Raw genomic sequence first — 19329 nt, 5'->3', positions numbered from 1 at the left:
ACAGCATGGAAATAGTCTTCACTGTTGCAAAGATTTCTGCAAAAAGGAATGCACTAATCTGGTTTCTATGTCTCTGTTCAAAGGCCCAGAGAAAGGGGTATAAAATGGAGCAGGGAAGATGGCTAGAGATGTTTGACTAAAGTGCAAGAGGAAAAGTCTTTGATTTTTGCAAGAAAACCCCACAATTTTCCCAATATGTTTGTTTTTTCTTTTTTCCAGGTAGGGTTAGGAGAATGAATCCCTCCTTAATTTACAAAGTAGGTAATATTATTTTTCATAACTTTTTTACACATAACTTTTCTCAGCTGTCTTTTCATTTTTCTCTACAGAATCTGAAACAATGATAGAACATGAATGCTGAGCGTAAATTTATTAAATTTTGCCAGTCTTTCAAATATACGAAACCTCAGCCTAGTGCTCAGTTATCCTGAATATGTGACTCCTCATACAAATGCAGAGTGCACTTAGGTCAGAAAGTTTTTGCTTGGTGCACTCTGTGCGGACACTCAGAGTAAAGTCTATAAACTGCAATAGCCAATGCTCTGAAGGAGTTACTGACAGCTCCGCACACTGTAAAGCCAAAGAGGACTTCAGGGTGTTCCCTTTGCAGAACTTCCATCTGATCATTAAGCGAGCTCACATTTTCACTGGATTCAGCTAAACCACACCTCTCAGTGGTGAGTTATCCCTAAGACACCTAAAAATACACAAAAGACATTTAAATTAGATTTCATCAAGCTTCAGCCTCTAAAAAAAAAAAAAAAGAAAGAAAAGGAGTAGAATCTCTGCTCCAATATCCCTATGAAATAATCTTCACCCCATCCTACTCCCCTTCTTTTTGGTCTGCTGAAGGTGTACTATGCTATTCCACTGCACCTAACAGCTCACAATTTTAATTCCAACTACAAACATTTTCAGAAAAAAAATATTTATCTATTTACTCCCAAATCCATGTTATTATTATATGAATAAGATTTTGATGAAAAGATCAAACGTTAATAGTTTTGGTGCTGTGTTAGGGACTTATATCAGCTCTCCCAAGCATTTTCAGCCTTTGTATCTGTGCAGTGCACACAAAATGAATCATTACATTTAGGGAAATGCTGTGAGGACACTCTTGCCTTAAGCATCAGTACCCATTTACGGGAAGCTGTTGTGTCTACACTAAGGCTGCTTTATTTTTTGCTGTACCTATGATAGAGCCAAAGTGCTACAAAAAGGATTGCATCTGCTCTTTAAGATAACCACAGAAAAACAAGTCTTCTATAAAGCTTTTGCGGTAAATTTCTCAATCTATTATCTTACAAGACATATTTGTTAGTTCCATGTTGTCTCAGCCAAGGCTTTTATGTCAAATGGAGGTAAGAATCTGTATAGAAATATCAAAGTATTTTCTTTCAGTTCCTGATGCTAACATTTGCCATCTACTGATAAGTGTCATTATCTTAATTCCCAATGATAACAGCTTCTTAAACTCACCAGCTAGCATGCAAGAATATGATTTAAAAAATCAAGAAATCCTGTTCTGCCTGAAAAACATGGTTCACAGTTCTGCTTTTTTTTTCTTCTTTTCCTAGCAGTTGTCCAAAGAGGATTATGGGTTTGATCTTGCATTTAGCAATTCATAACAGCCTGATTTACTTTAGCTTTCAAACAACAACATTCTATGACTTGCCTATAATCCAAAAGGCAAAGGGCCAAATGCATCTGTGGTGTGACTGTTAGAACCATCAGAATAATACAAAGCTTTAGTTTTACAACTTTAACAACAAAATAAATTACAAATAATTGCGGCTTTTTACTTCAAATTAGGTGTTTTTATTATTAAAATCTTAAATCAAATAGTGCCCTAGAAATGTTCTACATTAAAGGTTAACATGCAATATGCTATAACTTATGTTCCTAATTTTTGGTTACCATTCATTTCAGTTTCCTAAACTGATTAGTCAGGACTTTTGGTTATTTCGTGGGCCATATCCTCTGATGTTTCTTGTAGCTGAATATCATATTACTATGGAAGTCTGATATTCCACTTAAATTTGAAAATAATAACAGCTGATTCAAACACAAAAGAATCCAGTCAAATATGAATCAACATTTTTTTCTTCAGTAGAAGGAACCACTGACTCAAAATATTTCTTCATTCGACTTTAAAAATTCCTTGAAAAGGTGATGGTGCTGGCCCTCTCTGCTTCTTAACATGATAGTAACCCTGGTTGAACAGAAAAAAAGAAGAGTTCATCCAGTGCCCAAGGAAATGGGAACTACCACATTTGCTCAAGTAGGGTCCAGCATTGGACAAGTACTTCATAATCTGATTTGGGATTTCCACAGCCTCCTTGCTGGATTTCTTCCATTTTCATAAAATGTTTAAATATTTACTGAAGAAAAAAGGTTCCTCACAGCGAAAGACATTTACCCAGGAGCTACAAGAACCCAACTTTGGGTTTCCTTATGACCTTTTTCATATGAGGGTTCTTTATAGTTTTCTCAAATATGAAGCATTAACTAAGATTGCTCAAGCTATAGAGCATCTGAGATAAAAGATTTCCAATAATACCTTTTATTAGAGTAGTTCCAGTTCATGCCAAATCAATAATTAGAGATAGAGAAAATTATAATTCTGCAGCATTTTGGTGGGAAAACTCACTAGGAGGTTGCAGTACTTGTATTCTAGAACCTACTTAACTGCAATTTTAATTATATGTATACAAAATAGAACCACCAAAACAGCAACTACTGAGAGTAATGTATGCTATAATATTCAATGTCACAGAAATTAAGACACTTTCTTGATCAATAACAGAAATACATTTGAATCAGCAAAGAGGTTTGTATTTTGATCTCTCCCACTCTCCACATATTTCCTAACCACTAGGCTAATGAGAAAATGGCACTAAAGTAACTTCCTTTTTCTCTTCTGACCCTGTGTCTCACATCAAAAAGGGCTTTGGGTTCCCATACCACCACACCTCTGTGCTGGTTTTGGCTGAGGTAGAGTTAATTTTCTTCATAGTAGCCAGTATGGGGCTATGTTTTGGATTTGTGCTGAAAACAATGTTGATAATACAGAGATGTTTTTGTTATTGCTGAACAATGCCTACACAGAGCCAAGGCCTTTTCTGCCTCTCATACCTCCTCACCAGCGAGTAGGCTGCAGGTGCAAAAGAAGTTGGGACAGGACACAGATGGGACAGCTGACCCCAACTGACCAAAGGGATATTCCACACTATATGGCATCATGCTGGGTATATAATCTGGAGAAAGAAGAAGGAATGGGGGTGATGTTCACAATTATGGCATTTGTCTTCCCAAGAGACTGCTATGCATGATGGAGCCCTGCTTTCCTGGAGATGGCTGAACACCTGCCTGTTGATGGAAAGCAGTGAATGAATTCCTTGTTTTGCTTTGCTTGCATGCAAGGCTTTTGCTTCACCTTTTAAACTGTCTTTATCTCAACCCACAAATTTTCTCACTTTTACTCTTCTGATTCTATCTCCCATCCCACTGGGGGGGAGTGAGCGAGTGTCTGTGTGGTGCTTAGATGTCAGCTGGGGTTAAACCACAACAGTCCTGAAACTATCTGATTGTGTTCTGTACCTCCATTAAAAATTCACACCTTGCAGAAAACAATAGGTCTCATACTGAGTTATATGAGCATCAAGAAATTAAATATAAATCTAGTTTCAGGCCATTTAGAGTTCAAATACCCAAACAAGTCAAGTTTCAGGCTTTCAGGTCTTAGTCTGACCACAGAAAGGATTTTTTTTTTTTTGCATTAGCTGTTTAGTAGTAAAAAACTAAAATAGCCAATATGTTACTATTGTTGTGAAAACTACAATAGCATACAGGACATCAACAAGTTTAAAGATGGTCTTTGCCCACTATAATGAGATCAAAACACTACTTGCATTGTCGACAGCAAAATTTTACAATGAAATTATCTGACTTTATTTACCTCATTGGTAATCACCTTCTCTTTCCTCTGCCAGTTCGGCTTTTTCTAATGCAGATGTATGTTTAGGCTTAGGAATCATAGCCTTACAGAGCACACTGAAACATACTGGCTGTCTCCCCTAGAAAATTCTCCACTTTTATGGACTTTTCATAGACTCTACAAAGCTTTTATTAAACAGGAGTTATGATGCATTTGGCATGTCAGCTTCCAGGGTTTCCAAGTTTCACTGTGGTCTACACAATAGTTAGTGCTTTCTTAAAGAAACACATCATGAAGTCTTGTGATAATGTGAGAAGCCTTGTTCTTTTAATTTCTTTCTAATTTTGCATCCTATATTACTATCTAGAACAAATGTATCAAAACTCAACATCAAATTTTCCAAATGAGAAGAGGAATACAATTGAATTAAAGGCTTATATTTAAATCAAGAAATCTAGATGATTTGGTATGGAGATTTATTTCCTTATTCTGTTTGTTTACACTTGCAGAATTCCAGCATTTTTCTAAGTAGTTATTTACTTTGCTGTGCTAAACTTTCAACTGTCTGAAGCAATTATTTTTTTTCTATTATCATAGTTACTGATGTATGTAAGTCTTCATACCGTGCATGGAAAGAAGATCTTTCATAATTTTCAGTTTTGAAAAAAATATGGATAGTCACATAACAACATCGCTGTTCATTAAGTTTGTTAGATATCAGCGATAAACTAAATCTTAGAGGGGAAAAAAATAAATCAAGAAAATGAAGATACATTAACTCCTTAGGTTGGAAGATACTGTGAGAGAACTCCAGGAATCAACTGCAGTCCTTCCAAATACTTCAATGAAATGCAAGATGGCACTGGGGAGACAAATTGAAAGAGAGAAATTTTCCACACACTGTGTAGGAAGCTCAGAGAAGCTGAATATTCAAAATATATTCCAGTAAAGAAAAATGGTCATATAAAGTAATACAATCATTTCAGAAATATAGACGAGATATAGCCTCTTTTTTAGCATCAATTGACATTTTACGTCTCTGTTTAATGTTTTTAATGAAGTCACTTGACCTTGAGCAGTTAACAGATGGATTAATTAGAGACTGAATTATTTGTGTTATAACTGATAAACAGGTCAGAATGTCAAAATGAGATTAGCTATTAACTTAATTTTGCAAACAATCATCACTACAAGCCAAAGTAAATTGGATTTCCCCAATGAGATAGAAAAAAGAAATTACTATAAGATCTGAATTTCATGTGACTTAGAATTTAGGGGAAAAAAAATCAGAAATCTGCCATCATATGAAAGACCTTAAAAAAAAAAAAGGAGAAAATAAATATAAATAAAGCCCAACTCTAAACATATCTGAAATAAATGCAGGAAAGCACAGTTAAACACAATAAATGTAGCAAATATTTTATCAGGGAATATCAAACTCAACACAAATAGCATGGTAACACTCAAGCAAAGATATTCATAAGTACGTATCTGAATGGAAAGAAAAGAAACAAACAAATGTTAGATCTCAATAAAATGTACAAAGCAAAAATCTGCAAAACTATGGATTATCACAGTGTCAGAAAACATTTTTCATAAGAGATATCAAAGCTGGATGCTTATCTCTGTATAAATAGTGACAATTTAATATGAAAATAAAAAATAAAGTATGCTTAATTATAAGCATAAAATTGCATTTGGCAAAGATTGTGTAAGAAGAAATATCAATGAGTAGAGTTTTAAATAAAGCAACAGTTCTCCGCATACTTGGGTTGAAGAATAGTATGTGAACGTAGTGAGGTGTTTAACTTGTCTATAAAACAGGGTTCAAGGGATACTTTTAATTAAATTCAATGATATATTTCCAAGACAATGCTTTTTGAAGGGTACAAAACATGAAGAGTAAATTGCACATTGGTGCAGGCCCCAATATGACAGCATTAATATACTGACTTCATTAAGGGAAAAAAAAAAAAAAGTTGACCAGATGGTGAAAGTAGATGTTACTAAACAGTTTGAGACACCACATGCTTAAGTTAACAGTATGGCCACAGTAATAAAATAAAAGATGTTAAAGGTGAATGTTGATACTAAAAATCATTAATAGAGTCATCAAAGTATTGTTATGTATGAGAATAGTTAGGAAGCACTTTTTAAGTAAATACATTCAAGGCAGTTTTCTTTCTGAAAGCAAGTCCTAACAGAGCTGCTTTGATAAAAAGAATTGATGTTCAGCACTTTTAACTTACTTTCATTTACTTTGACTTCTCCTTATGCCTGTCTCAGTATCAGAAATGTCCAGATTCCTGGCTAGAACGTAAAAAAAGTGAACACCTTTTCCAAATGACTTCTCATTTGGAAAAAAAAAAAAAAAAAAAAAGAGAGAGAAAAAAAGACCAACATAATAAGAAACTGAAACAATTCTGAAATGTGCCCAAGAATATAACTTTGTAGAGTGAATAGACTTAGATGCCAGATTAAGTTTAATGTGGTTATTTATGTAAGACAATAATTTGGCGTGAAAGAAGTTTACCAACCATACCCATGAAAACTGCAGTCAGCTGTATAGATGGAAAGTCACCAAAATAAAACCAGCTGTCCAAGGAGGCATCTCTAGCTTGTCACAATTAAACAGTTTCTCAGAAAGGTATCTGGAGGATAATGTGATTATTTTAACTTCTGAAATTTATTTTCTTGGCAAAAGAGCCATCATGGAAAAAAATCTACAATAGTAGTTCGAAGTATAGATACATAATATAAAGATAATTTTTTCCTTATTTTTACATTGGCTTTCAGTCTAGTTGTTCAGCAGATTCAGGAAATGCAAAAAGATATTTCTTTTTGGCTTTACATTGCATATTACCATCCACACGCACACACCCATGCACACATACCCCTTACTAGCAGCCACAAAGACTGCCATGTTACTTGGAACCCAACTTCACGTCTGTGCTAAGTCCTGCCTTTGTAACCCTCTCCTATCATCAGCATGAAAGCTCAAGAACCTAAGGATAATGCTAACAAGTGATAGTATATTCTAAAATTGGACAGTAGATGCAAAGCACAGCTCTTTTTCTTCCCAGAAAAAGGTTATCTGCTGAGCAGAATGCTGGGACCCACTGACAGAAACAAATGTTCTGCAGTTTGTACTCTGACTTGCTGTATCTAACCTCTGGCTAAATTACTAAGAGGATTTTCCCTTCTAAGATTTGTCTTCTTATGCATTTTGCACAAGAATTAAGTCCCCACCATTTTGCATCGCATTCCACAATCTTTACAAGCACGTGGCGTCTCCTCCAAGGCACCCAGGATGTTGTCCGCTTCTTTTGTGACGGGGTCTCAGCTGCCGCTGAGGATGCCAGGGCATGGAGTGCGAGGTGAAAAGAAAAACACTGGCAGGCACTTGGGTAAAACAAAGAGTGATGGACTGCTGAGGGCAGTGAAACAGTGAAACAGCCCCTGTGCAGAGTGATGAGAGCCTTGCTGCATGTTGTATACACAGAAACCAGTGCTGCCGGCCAAGGCCGGGAGTTGTAGGAAGAGCTAGAGCTGAGGGGAGACGGAGGGAGCAGCCAGGCCCCAGCTGGGCCAGCAGCACAGAGGGCTGCCAGGCATGGCTGGGCTCGTCAAGACAGCACATGGGTGGAGGCCCACAAGCCATTGCAAACTCCTAGATTTGCTAGATTTTGCCAACACATCTGACTAATCTGGAGCATATTCCCAGCTCTGTTTTACTGCAGCGCTGCTTTATGTGTAGGTGCTAACCACGTTCGGCAACAGTTCTACTGTCCTCTAAGGGCACTGCCAAAAAAAACCTCAGAAAAAGGATGGCGTAATAGTGAGGGTGTCCTCACCCTCTCCCAGGTCTTTGTAGTGGCCATATTTCCTCATGGCAAGGTACAAACATTGCTCACATCATGTCAATTCTCCTACTATTCACACTTCCCAGCCAATAATGGAGACCAATCCTTCCTCACCTCCATGATCCATCCTTTCTCACCTCCCTGCTGCCTTGCAGCCTCTGCCCTTCAGCCTCCCACCTCGACACTGATGGGGAGAAAGCAAAATTCCAACTCTCATCCACTACAGGTAATTGCAAAATGTTCAGGGCGACCCTCTCCTTTCCACATAAAGCTTTTACCCATCAAGAGGCCCGGTTATCCTGCTTTCAGATCTCCTTGGAAAAGTTTGAAATGCTTAAGTAGCAAACTAATGTTCAGCGTAAAGATCCATAGGGGAGATATTGCACTCTCTGAGGGAGGCTGCACATTTCCCTTCCAACCCTGGCCTCAGTTGAAGTATTACAATAATGACAGATGAGCTCCTCCAATAAGAAGCTTTCCTTTCCTTGACTTCAGTGCACAATTTTCCAGAGTTTTATGCAACATTTTAATCTCATGTCTTTCAACTCTATATTCTCCTGCTATGTTGCTTATGAAAATGGCATTAATAGAAACAGAAAATCTGTTAAGCAGGGTAAGTGCTGTACTACATGTGAGAGCAAAACAAGCAGCCCCTGGCACTGAGCACCAAAAGGATTCCATTAAACAGAAGGAATACAGTCTCCCAACTGGCAGAGTACCATTTCGCTTTGTTGACAGTATATAGTATAATGATTATCTACAGCTGGGATGGGGAAGTATAAATCACGTTAAATTTTTAAAATATACTTAGCTATGCAGACCACAGGAATATACAACATTCATACATCGATTATGGCTATGGGATTTTTTTTTTTTTTTTTTTTTCTAAGCAATAGTTATTTATAGGAACTGAGTGCAACTCCCACATCTTCATTAGCAACTGTGTCAGATCATCCAAACTACAGAAAGGGCTGAGAAATTCGAATAAACACACTTGGCTGACAGTCTTTTCACAGAAAAAAAAAATCTTTAATTTAAATAAATCTTTAATATTCACTTTTTTGCAATATACCAGTCTACTTTTTGCTCTGATTAAAAAGTTATTTTTAGTTTTACTAGATTAACATTATTAAGGAGATACTGTCTAAGAATAATGAATAATAAGAGTATGCGAACAAGGAAGAAAACTCCCTGATAAAGTTATTAGCTACAGATTAATTTCTTTGTGCAAGTGACAGAGACTTCCAGAATATTGATAATGACAAGGCGAGTAGTCTATAAGAATCTTGCACATATATCTTTCACTAATCACCATCTTATCTTTTACATATTAAAAAGAAACTCAGAAACTGATAATGTGGACAGCTTGCTGACATGAAGATTTCGTGGTGTTTTCTTCACCCTCCTTTTTCTTTACCCATTAATATAACTCAACATGTATTAGTCAGAAAACTCAGCAACACAGGACTTTGTCTTCGCACAGAGCTTAGGACATGGGATTCCAAACTTAAAAGATCCATTCACAGAACAAATAACACTCATCAGTAGGTACATGTAAAATTAGCTTTGACAGAAATGTAATAGAAAAAGTATGGACATGCATTAGCAAAAGACTTGTTTTTTTCCTATTTTCAAATTATGTTTTCATAACTTAGCTTGTTTTTCATATATAAAAATAATCAATATGTAGGCAAATACTAGTCTTTCTCAAAAATATCCCAGTAAAAGGAATTCAACATCCTGTACAAAGATATCATGTATGTTTAGAAAGTAATCAATATATTTTCAGAAAGGAATGACACAACTTTCCCTTGCCTACATTGTAAAAATCCAGACATTATTACTGAAGATTATATATTTTTAAAAAGCAAGGTAAGTGCAATGGCAGCGTGCAGTAAGAGTCCTCTTTCTTGCCCATAAGGCAAAACAATAGGTTTGATTAATATTAAAGCGGGTGGTGGAGGAAAGATAAGAAAGGGAGGGTTGCCAAGAAACTGTCACTATGAAAGTTGGCCAGAACACAAGTTCTACTCTGTGAAAAATTCAGGAGTTTTGGAAGTCTAATCTTCCTCCATACTAAGACAAACCATCCACTCCTAAACAGGAGAGCCCACTGGTTAGGGCACAACCCTAACCATCAGCCTACTGATCCTGGCAGTACTGAGGCTGTCTCTCAGTCTCTCCTGTCGGAATATTAGATAGATTAAATATCCACTGAGCTTGGTAAACTAACTACAAACCAGTACCAAGAGCCTACAGTCAGGGAGAACAAGGACTTTCTCTCATTCAAGAAAAGCGACCTGACTATCAGGAGAGTAAGGATGATCTAGCTTCTTATGAACTTGGCTATAGACCAGTTTCTATATCTTTGGCCCATGGAATAAAGTTGGGGGTGGGGGGAGGAGGGTGTTTATTCATTGGGGTTTTTTTTTCAAACTAGACCAACAGTTGGTGAGTTTCTGTCATAGGTGAGGATTTCTCAACAGCAAGTACCAGAAGCTACCGGTACCAGAAGCTATCTCCTGCCGCAAATTTCTCTTTCATTTGATCTAGGAAGAATGAAGCCAAATAAAGTTTCTGTTTAAAAGGAATTATTTCTGTGAAAAGTTGTGATGGGTCAGCATTTTCCAGTAAAAAAAAAAAAACAAAACAAAACATTTTCTCAGAAAATTCCTAAGCAGCTCTAGTCATCACTTCTCAGAGAGGTCACATGTCCGTAAAATGGAAATTGCAATGTACATGAAAAGGAAGATCAGAAAAGTGTAGTAGCATAGTGCTTATATCTCTGTGTCACCTGCTAAGAATGCCCACAGAAAAAAAAATAATCACTGAGCAGACTGAGCACAGAAGCTCTGGTCAGATGTTCAGCATCCTACAGAACCACACACTTACTGTAGGGGAAAATGACAGGTTTTACCGCACATGATGCTGCCAGTCTTTTTTTGACTTGCCCTCTCAGATCACTAAATATTCCACTTTTAAACTCTATTCCTTTTTTTTTTTTTTTAGCTAGAAAATGTAGTTATCTCTTGGAAACCATCAGCATCACTTGCTGTGCACGTCGCCTGATGCCCTCAGACCTTGCCCCAGGACCAGACACTGCGTGTGCCTGCCCTCGCTCTGCCTGCTCCTGGCAGATCCTTTCCCTGAATTGTGGCTGTCTTTTGTTTCTCTCTGTGCAAAGGTCTGACCCCAACAATGTTGGCGGAAGGAAGGAAGGAAAGGTTTGTAGAAACCTTTGCAAACTTTTTTTTTTTTTTCCTTAAGCTTCTCCCCAGAGAGCCAATAGAAACACAGAGTTAGCTCTTCAGATATCCAGTCCAAGGGGGACACTTCAGGAAAGAAATTCAGCTAAAGAGCTTCCAGCACTTGATTACTTATTGTTTGTTCCTGTGTGTGTCGTGTCGTGTCGTCCGTCCGTCCTTCCCCCCCACCCCCCCCGCCTCCCGGATTTCATCGGGAACGTCTAATGAAATTAGAAGTATTTCAGTCTGGAAACAGCACGCTCACGCCGCTGAACTTCAGCAAGGCTATTCCCTTTCAGCAGCGTCCTGTCCTGCGTTTTGGGTATCCCTTGTCAACTCCTGCTATCTAACGGTTATTCTACCACTTGGAAATTAAGGACACGTGTATCCTCCTGTCCTGATAAGGGCCGGGAGCAGCATGGGCAGCGATGCCAGTTCCTCTTCCCGCTCTGCAGGGCTCCCTGTCCCGACCCAGCCCCGACTCCCCCCTTCACCCGGGAAGCCGCCGCCTCTCCCCAAACGTGCCGTCTCTCTCCCCAAAGTGCTGCGCCCCCCACCTCCGCCCCGCACCGCAGCTCTCCGCGGGCGCGCCCCGGCGAGCAGGTAGAAAGGAGCTGACGGGCGCTGGAGGTGGCGGGGTCTCCCCGCCTTCCCCACCTGCGGAGGAAGGGGGGTGCGGGGGGTGCACCCGGTGCACCGCCTCGAGCACCCACCCGCGCCACGGCGGAGCCAGGGAGAGGGAAAATGATGTAGCTGTGAAATAGGGGTGGGGGGTGTCACTAGCGAAGTGACGGAAAAACTAACCTGCCGCAGGGATGGTGATGGGCAGCAGCAGCAGCTGATGGAGCAGCAAGGCTGGCAGGAGCTGGGTGGCCCGCATGGCGCTGGCGGCCCCCCCCCCGGCGGCTGGCGGGGAGAAGGAGAGGAGAGGGCTCCTCGGAGGGACCCCGTGCACGGTCGGTCACTAGAGGAGGCAGAGTGAGCCGAGCCGCTTTTTATTGCGATGATCTAAGTTTGCTGTGTGATTAACTGGAATGATCTGGGTCCCAACTCCCTCTTACGGTAAGAAACTGTTTAACAACATCCCCTCTCTGCCTCCTCTCCTCCTCCCCTCCCCAGGAGCTGCCTCCCCTCCGCCCCGCCGCCAGCCCAGGGAGAGGGCTCCCACCGCCTCATCCCTCCCTCCATCCTCCCTCCTTCCCCCCTTCCTCCCTCCCTCCAGCCCTTAGAGGCTCAGGCGGAGCAGTCGGGCCGGGCTCCCCCAGATCTTGCCCCCAGGCCGGTGTCTGCTGCTGCACAGCCCCCCGGAGCCTGCTCCCAGCTCCTCCTGCCCCCACCGCCCTCTTTGCCCTCTCACCTGCAGCCAGAACAAACTTCTCCCTGCCTGCAGACTTTTCCCTTCCAAACCTTCCCCTCTCTCCACCATCCCCTCACCCCCATTCCTGGGCAGCACCCTCATCCATAGCCTGTTCAGCAGGACTCCCCCACCCCATGGCCAGGGACAAAGCAACACCTGGTGCCCAGTAAAGAAACACCTTTCCTCCAACCTGCCCACAGCTGCCCCTGGCCACCAGTCTGGCCTTTCCGTCACCCTCTTTGGCCATCTGACAAATGCCACTTCCCCAAAATTGTGGCAACTCTGGGGAATCTAAAGGTCAAGTATCAGCTGGCTGGCGTCGCTCCATGGAGACAAGCCTCAGTCCGGAGCGAGGCCTGACCTTCCTTCTGTCGCAGGCAAAGTGGTTGTAATTCTTCTGCTGCACTTCACTTTAACCTCATGGAAGCAATGGCACTGGTTTTTGTTTAAAGTCATGAGACTGGCCTTCGTGACACGCGAGTGTTCAAAAATAAACACTTCAGGAAAAGTTTTCCCTTAATTTCAAACTGTTTATTTCTCCCATGCACCCACCTACCATCTATAGCACGAGTGTGTGACATCACAAACAGCAGGAAACTTTCCCTCCGTTTTCCACAAATAAACCAGAGACCTGCATGTGGCCTCGTGCCATCTGAGTCAGAAAACAGGTCTCCTTCTCCAGCCCAGACTAACTATCCATACTGCTGATAAACACCTTTGAGTGAAGCAGCTTTTCTTAAAAACTGGTTGTTTTCCAAGCCATAAATGTTCGTTGTTAACTTTTATTCAGTTTTTTCTATATTTCCAAAACATAGTTGTTTTTTTTTTTTTTTTTCTTCTCACCCAATTTATGCCCAGTGGTAAAATAAAATAAAAAAATTCCTTTTGGACATTACTGTCTCAGTGAGTGAAAGGAAGAGGACAGAAAGGAGTTGAGAGAGAGTCTGTGAAGAAAATATTTTGAACATTTGGCGTTACAGGAAAAACACATTTATGTGAGAAAAAAATACTTTCTGAAATCTGCAGAATGAAAATTGTTTCTAGGTTGGTTTTTTTTTTTTTCTGTCCTTGCTTTTCTCCAAAGAATAAAAGTTAATTTACAGAAGTTCCTTAGAGATGCACAACTTGAGAACAGAGAAATTATATTCCACTGGCCAATGACCTTATGCGAAATCCTTGTCCACTGCAACTGATAGAACACAGCTATCTCACTTTGTTTCTGTTTTCTGTTTTTCTTCCTGTGCTTAAATATAGACATAAATATAAACAATGAGCAACAAAAATAATCGAAGCACCATGCGGAGCCCAAATTAGCCACATTCTGTTAACCAGATGTATTTGACTTGTTGTCCATGCTTGTGATGAGTGACCTTTTTTGTGTAAAGCAGAAAATTATGTGCCATTAAAGTGAAGCAGATTTTTTTTTTTTTTTTTGCTACTGACTTCCCTAAGAGGAGTATTTGGCCTGTAATCAGAGTTCTCCCGAATTTTGGGAAGATTTCTGTTGCATCTCTTGAGGGCTGGGGTGCTCCCTAATGGAGGAAATATTTTGCTATATGGATTCCCATTATCAGTCTTGTGTATTATTCATGATGTATCTGCAGTTCTGCTTGAGAGCTCAATTCATGGGCATGAGCTTCTTTGGCTGTATGTATTATTCTGGGCAGGTGCAATGCCATAGTCCTGGTTCTCCATTTGTCCAATTTTGGGGACCTCTGGAGGACACTTCTGCCTTTTCCATAAGGCCTATATGTTTCCCCTCAGGGCACATGGAGTGGAGGGCCAGGGACAGAAGGGAGATGGGAAAGGGAAAGATGCCGTAGATGCTATATGCAGGCGCTCCATTTGTAGGCAGTCAAGACAAAGGTTTGCATCTGGATCTGGGAGATGAAAATGCTCTTTGGTCCCACATCATATACTGCGAAATGTAGTATGATCCTTTTTTTATCTTCTTGCCCCATGTGTTTTACAACTGAAGCATAATATTTTAGTTTAGTTCAGTCAAATTTTACATTGAAATGAAATTCAATATGAAGGAAGGCTGCAAAAACTGTATTTCATGCTTAAGTTTTAAAAAATAATTCCATGTTAAGTTTCAGTCTGCACATAGAGAAACTAAAGATCTAAATATGATAATCAGAAGTTGTAGGTTTTATGCAAGAATATTCTGTTATGTTTTGTGACCTTTTGAGGGTATGTTTTCTGACCTATAAATCTCTTTTTCAGTTTTTGGGGCTTAGCTGAGAGTGGGGATTTTTCTTTCTTTCTTTTTTTTTATTATTCTATTTTTTTTTGGCAGCTTTGCAAACTTGCCCTGATAATCTAAGTTTCAAATCAGTGTAGCTCTGTATTAGGAAAGTAGCATAACATTTCTGTAGAAGATATCTAGAAAGAAAAGAGTTACTGCACACTTTACCAAGATGCATTGGCTCTGGACTGCCTACATGATGAAAAAAGTTTGAAAAGCTTTATTTTGGTTGGAAAAGTAAGCAGACATGACCAAATACATAGAAACTGCTATTTTTAAATTCACTTTTCTGACCATAACCACAGTTGGATCTGTTTTTCAGATGTAACTTGCTATTCAGAAATGCTAAATATTCATAGTTTTGGCAGGAATCTTAACACACAGAGCAGTACCAAGTCACAATTAGCTTTAAAGGAAAACTTTTCTAAGTGAACCAGCATCTGTCATATTAATCACCTCTTGTTTTCAAAATAAACCTTTTTACTTCTTATTTATCCAGTATAGGTATTACTCTGTTAAGATCCTACCAGATAAAAAGCCCAATAAAATAAGCAAGTGCATGTAGTAATTATTGTTCAACACTGAGTTCACAGAATCATACAATAGTTAAGGTTGGAAGGGACCTTTACAGGTCATCTAGTCCAAACCCCTGCAGGGAGGAGGGACATCTCCAACCAGATCAGGTTGCTCACAACCCCATCCACCCTGGCCTTAAATGTTTCCACGGATAAAATCATAGAATCATAGAATGGTTAGAGTTGGAAGGGACCTTCAAAGGTCAAGGTCCCTTCTGCAAGAAGCAGGGACATCCCCAACTAGATCAGGTTGCTCAGAGCCTCATCCAGCCTGGCCTTGAACGTTTTCAGGGTTGGGGCTTCCACCACCTCTCTGGGCAACCTATTCCAGTGTTCCACAAATCACATTGTAAAAAATGTTTTCCTAATATCCAATCTAAATCTACCTCCCTCTATTTTAAAACCATTACCCCTCGTCCTGTCACAACAGGCCCTACTGAAGAATTTCTCCTCATCTTTCCTGTAGGCCCCCTTTAGGAACTGGAAGGCCACTATTCGGTCTCCCTGGAGCCTTCTCTTCTCCAGGCTGAACAGCCTCAACTTTCCAGACTGTCCTTATAGGAGAGGTGTTCCAGTCCCCTGATCGTTTTTGTGGCCCTCCTCTGGACTCTCTCCAACTGGTCCATATCCTTCTTATGTTGGGGGCTCCAGAGCTGGATGCAGTACTCCAGGTGGGGTCTCACCAGGGCAGAGTAGAGGGGGAGAATCATCTCCTTGGACCTGCTAGCCACGCTCCTCTTAATGTAGCCCAGGATGCGGTTGGCCTTCTGGGCTTCAAGGGCACATTGCCTGCTCATGTTGAGCTTCTCGTCCACCAGCACTCCCAAGTCCTTCTCTTCAGGGCTGGTCTCAATCCATTCTCTGCCCAGCCTGTATTTGTGCCTGGGATTGCCATGACCCAGGTGCAGGACCTTGCACTTGGCCTGGTTGAACTTCATGAGGTTGGCACGGGCCCACCTCTCCAGCCTGTCAAGGTCCCTCTGGATGGCATCCCTTCCCTCCAGTGTGTTGACGGCACCACAGAGCTTGGTGTTGTCGGTGAACTTGCTGAGGGTGTACTCTATCCCACTGTCCATGTCACTGATAAAGATGTTGAACAGGGCCAGGCCCAGTATGGACCCCTGAGGAACACCACTCATCACCGGTCTTCACCTGGACGTTGAGCCATTGACCACCACTCTCGGAGTGCAACCATCCAGCCAATTCCTTATCCGCCAAGTAGTCTGTCCATCAAACCCGATCTGGTTGGAGATGTTCCCAGTCTTTGCAGGGGTGTTGGACTAGACGGCCTTTAAAGGTCCCTTCCAACCCAAACCGTTCTATGATTCCATTATTCTGTGTATGAAAGTCGTTTAAGCCATTTATAGCCTGGTGTCCAATGACAGCTGATGGTAATACAGCCCTTCAAGATTGGTTTGGAAATTACTATTTCCAATATTTTGGGGAAAAAATAGTAAAAGAAAAATGCAAGAATCTATGTAGAGCACATTGCTATTAGTAGGAACTATCTGAACAAATTTTATGTGATCAAAATTTAGATAGTTCCACACCTAAATCCTTTATCTGTTAGAAGATAAATTTTGCAAACAAATGTGCAGGCAAAATGGTTATTTTCATAAAAATTCCCAGTAATACCCATTTGAAGTTTTTGTGAGTGTTCTGCATTGTGGCTATACACTTGTAGGAACGCAAAATATCCCTTACTCTGCTCAGATAAATTGTTCCTTATACATACTCAGAGTTTAGGTATGTTGACTGAGGATGTAAAACTTTTTGTTCAAATTTGATTCTTTCCTCTTATATTAGTCTCTGCAGTGCCAAGAAAGTCTAGAAATGTTAAATGTCATTGGCAGTGTTGTTAAATAGATTCTAATGTACTTTGTCTGTATTACTTAGGGCCTAATTTGATCTGCAAAACCTTTACAATAGATTTTTTTTTGTGTGTAAGAATGTAACAAAAAATGAACCTTTCTTTGACAGGTTGTGGTACTGACCATTGGGAAAGAAAAAAAAAAAAAACAGAATCTGAATACTTTTGATATGAAGCAATGGCCCTAGAAGCCCTTAGTTTACCTGCCAAAGTTACTGACTTACTTTTCTGAGGACAGTTACGCTCTGTACTGTTTAACCATTGAAATATGCGTACATTGTGCTTTTCCATAGGTGCTTCGTTTTTAGCAAATAAAGACGTGTCTTTTCATGCTTATTAGAAGATACATTCTCTCGGAAAAAGTAATCAAATCAAAGGTTTGGCCACATTCATGTGGTTATTGCTCAGTCTTCAGATCTCACTTTTTCCAGTTGTTGTTCTTTTTTGCTTTAGAAAGCCTTCATTTCTTTGCATATTTATGTAATTTGCAAAGCTCAATCATTATCAAGGAAATCTACATTTGTATATATGTTTTTAAGTACATCTCTAGTCTTTCTTATTGTTGAAAAGCTTAAAAATATCAGCCCAAAATATTCAGTCACTAAGGAAATCTCCAAATCCATTGATTTTAAAATAATCTGGTTTTTAAGTGAGTTTAATGACTTTAAGGCCTGAGCCAAATTATGTATATATGTGATTTTGACAATACAGTAATGCTTGCTCTCCAACTTTTATATATTCACATAATTCACCCCTCTGTCTGCATTTTTTAAGTCAATGAAAACCAAGATTGTGATTACACAAAGCCACAAAAGATACCTGACTGAATCTTTTTTTTTCATTTAACTGACTAAACCATAAAACTGAGGGTAGTTTTTCTAAAATATTTTCTATGTTAAATCCCAGACTGGAGAACTATTTTTTTTTATTTTCTAGAGCGTTTTTAAATTTTCAGAAATTACTCTTATTTAAAAAATAAAATAAATTTTTGAGAGTTTTCAACTGAGGACACAATTTTTAATTATAAATTATAAAGGATTTAGTGTACAAAAAAAAAAATACAAACAAACAAACAAACAAAAAGGATTACAATGAAAATTTTGACAAAAACAGTACAGCTATGTTAATGCAAGCCCATGTATTATTTTATTCAACTTAAGCGTGTGTTTTTAAGTTGGGAAAAGTTTAAAACAGTTTCTCTGTAGTATACAGAGAGATATGCTGAGAAGACTCTACCAAACTGATAATGAAGACCAGATACAAAAAATTAATGTACAGAGGTTTAAAAAATTAGATATTGCTGTAAAAATACTCTTAATATCTCTCAGACTGATACACATTTTAAAATGTATTTTCAATATGTTTTGAGTAACAAAAAATAAAATTAAACTGGACCTTGACTGTGAATTATACATTATAGAATAACTTCAGGAATTTGAAAATCCGGAGACTAAAGCACTAGCCTTTTGGATTCCAGAGAATGAAGTCTTCCAGAACTTGCTTGTCAAGAGTAAATTCTCTAGGATTTCATATCAAAGAGGAGAATTTCTACCTAGGGTGCTGTTAAAGATTTTAGAAAAAAACCTAAACACGGATTCATCAGTTTCCTAGCAATCTCTCAGAATGAGGACATATTAATAGCAGCTCAGAGAAAACACAAACAACAAAAAAGAACTCACAAGTCATGGCCATAAAGCATTGATTTTTCCTCGTTTAAGGTCTGCAGCCCCAGAGACTGAAAGCTTGCCAAGACATCAGAAAAGATGTTATCAGAGGAGGAATCTCAGCTTGGATTCTTTACAAGAACAAACTTTGGGTACTTTATTTGAATCAAAGTTTCCTTGTTTGGGATATGAGCTTTGTAATGCAGCTACTGGAAAATAGTCAAGTAGGGAAAAGAGATGTGTGGAATCAGGACAGGAACTCTTAAAGGAAGACTGGGCAAGCTGTTAAATTTCTCTGCTGTTTCCATTTCTTTAAATACTAAAAAGAAACCTTTTTCAGTACAGTTTTGTTCCTTAAAGATCTTATCACGGGTATTGCATTGCTGGTACTGAAATGACGCTGATAATGGTGTGATTGCTCTACATTTGCTATGCCAATAAAACACATACACTTTTTTGTCTATGCTATTTTTAGTATTATTTAGTACCTCAACACTACAGTGTCTATTTTTACAAAGTACCCAGTCCTCACTTTTCATAGAGATTAATTGTTGCCAAGCCTTTTTTCTT

General features: G+C 39.4%; 1 protein-coding gene across 2 annotated transcripts in view; it reads right to left on the bottom strand.

Annotated features, from left to right (window-relative positions):
• Positions 1 to 11978, bottom strand: part of HGF (hepatocyte growth factor) — a 57082-nt gene extending 45104 nt beyond the window's left edge. For both annotated transcript variants that reach the window (XM_086739949.1, XM_086739951.1), the window contains exon 1: positions 11850 to 11978. In XM_086739949.1, coding sequence (XP_086596075.1) covers positions 11850 to 11925 — 76 coding nt within the window. In that variant the 5' untranslated portion in view covers positions 11926 to 11978. The remainder of the gene's footprint in view (positions 1 to 11849) is intronic.
• Positions 11979 to 19329: the final 7351 nt, after the last annotated feature.

Source organism: Chlamydotis macqueenii, chromosome 1, assembly GCF_036417535.1.
Source record: "Chlamydotis macqueenii isolate bChlMac1 chromosome 1, bChlMac1.mat, whole genome shotgun sequence".
Lineage (NCBI taxonomy): Eukaryota > Metazoa > Chordata > Aves > Otidiformes > Otididae > Chlamydotis > Chlamydotis macqueenii.
The sequence above is the reverse complement of the archived record's forward strand: the minus strand, read 5'-3'. Positions and strand labels throughout refer to the sequence as shown.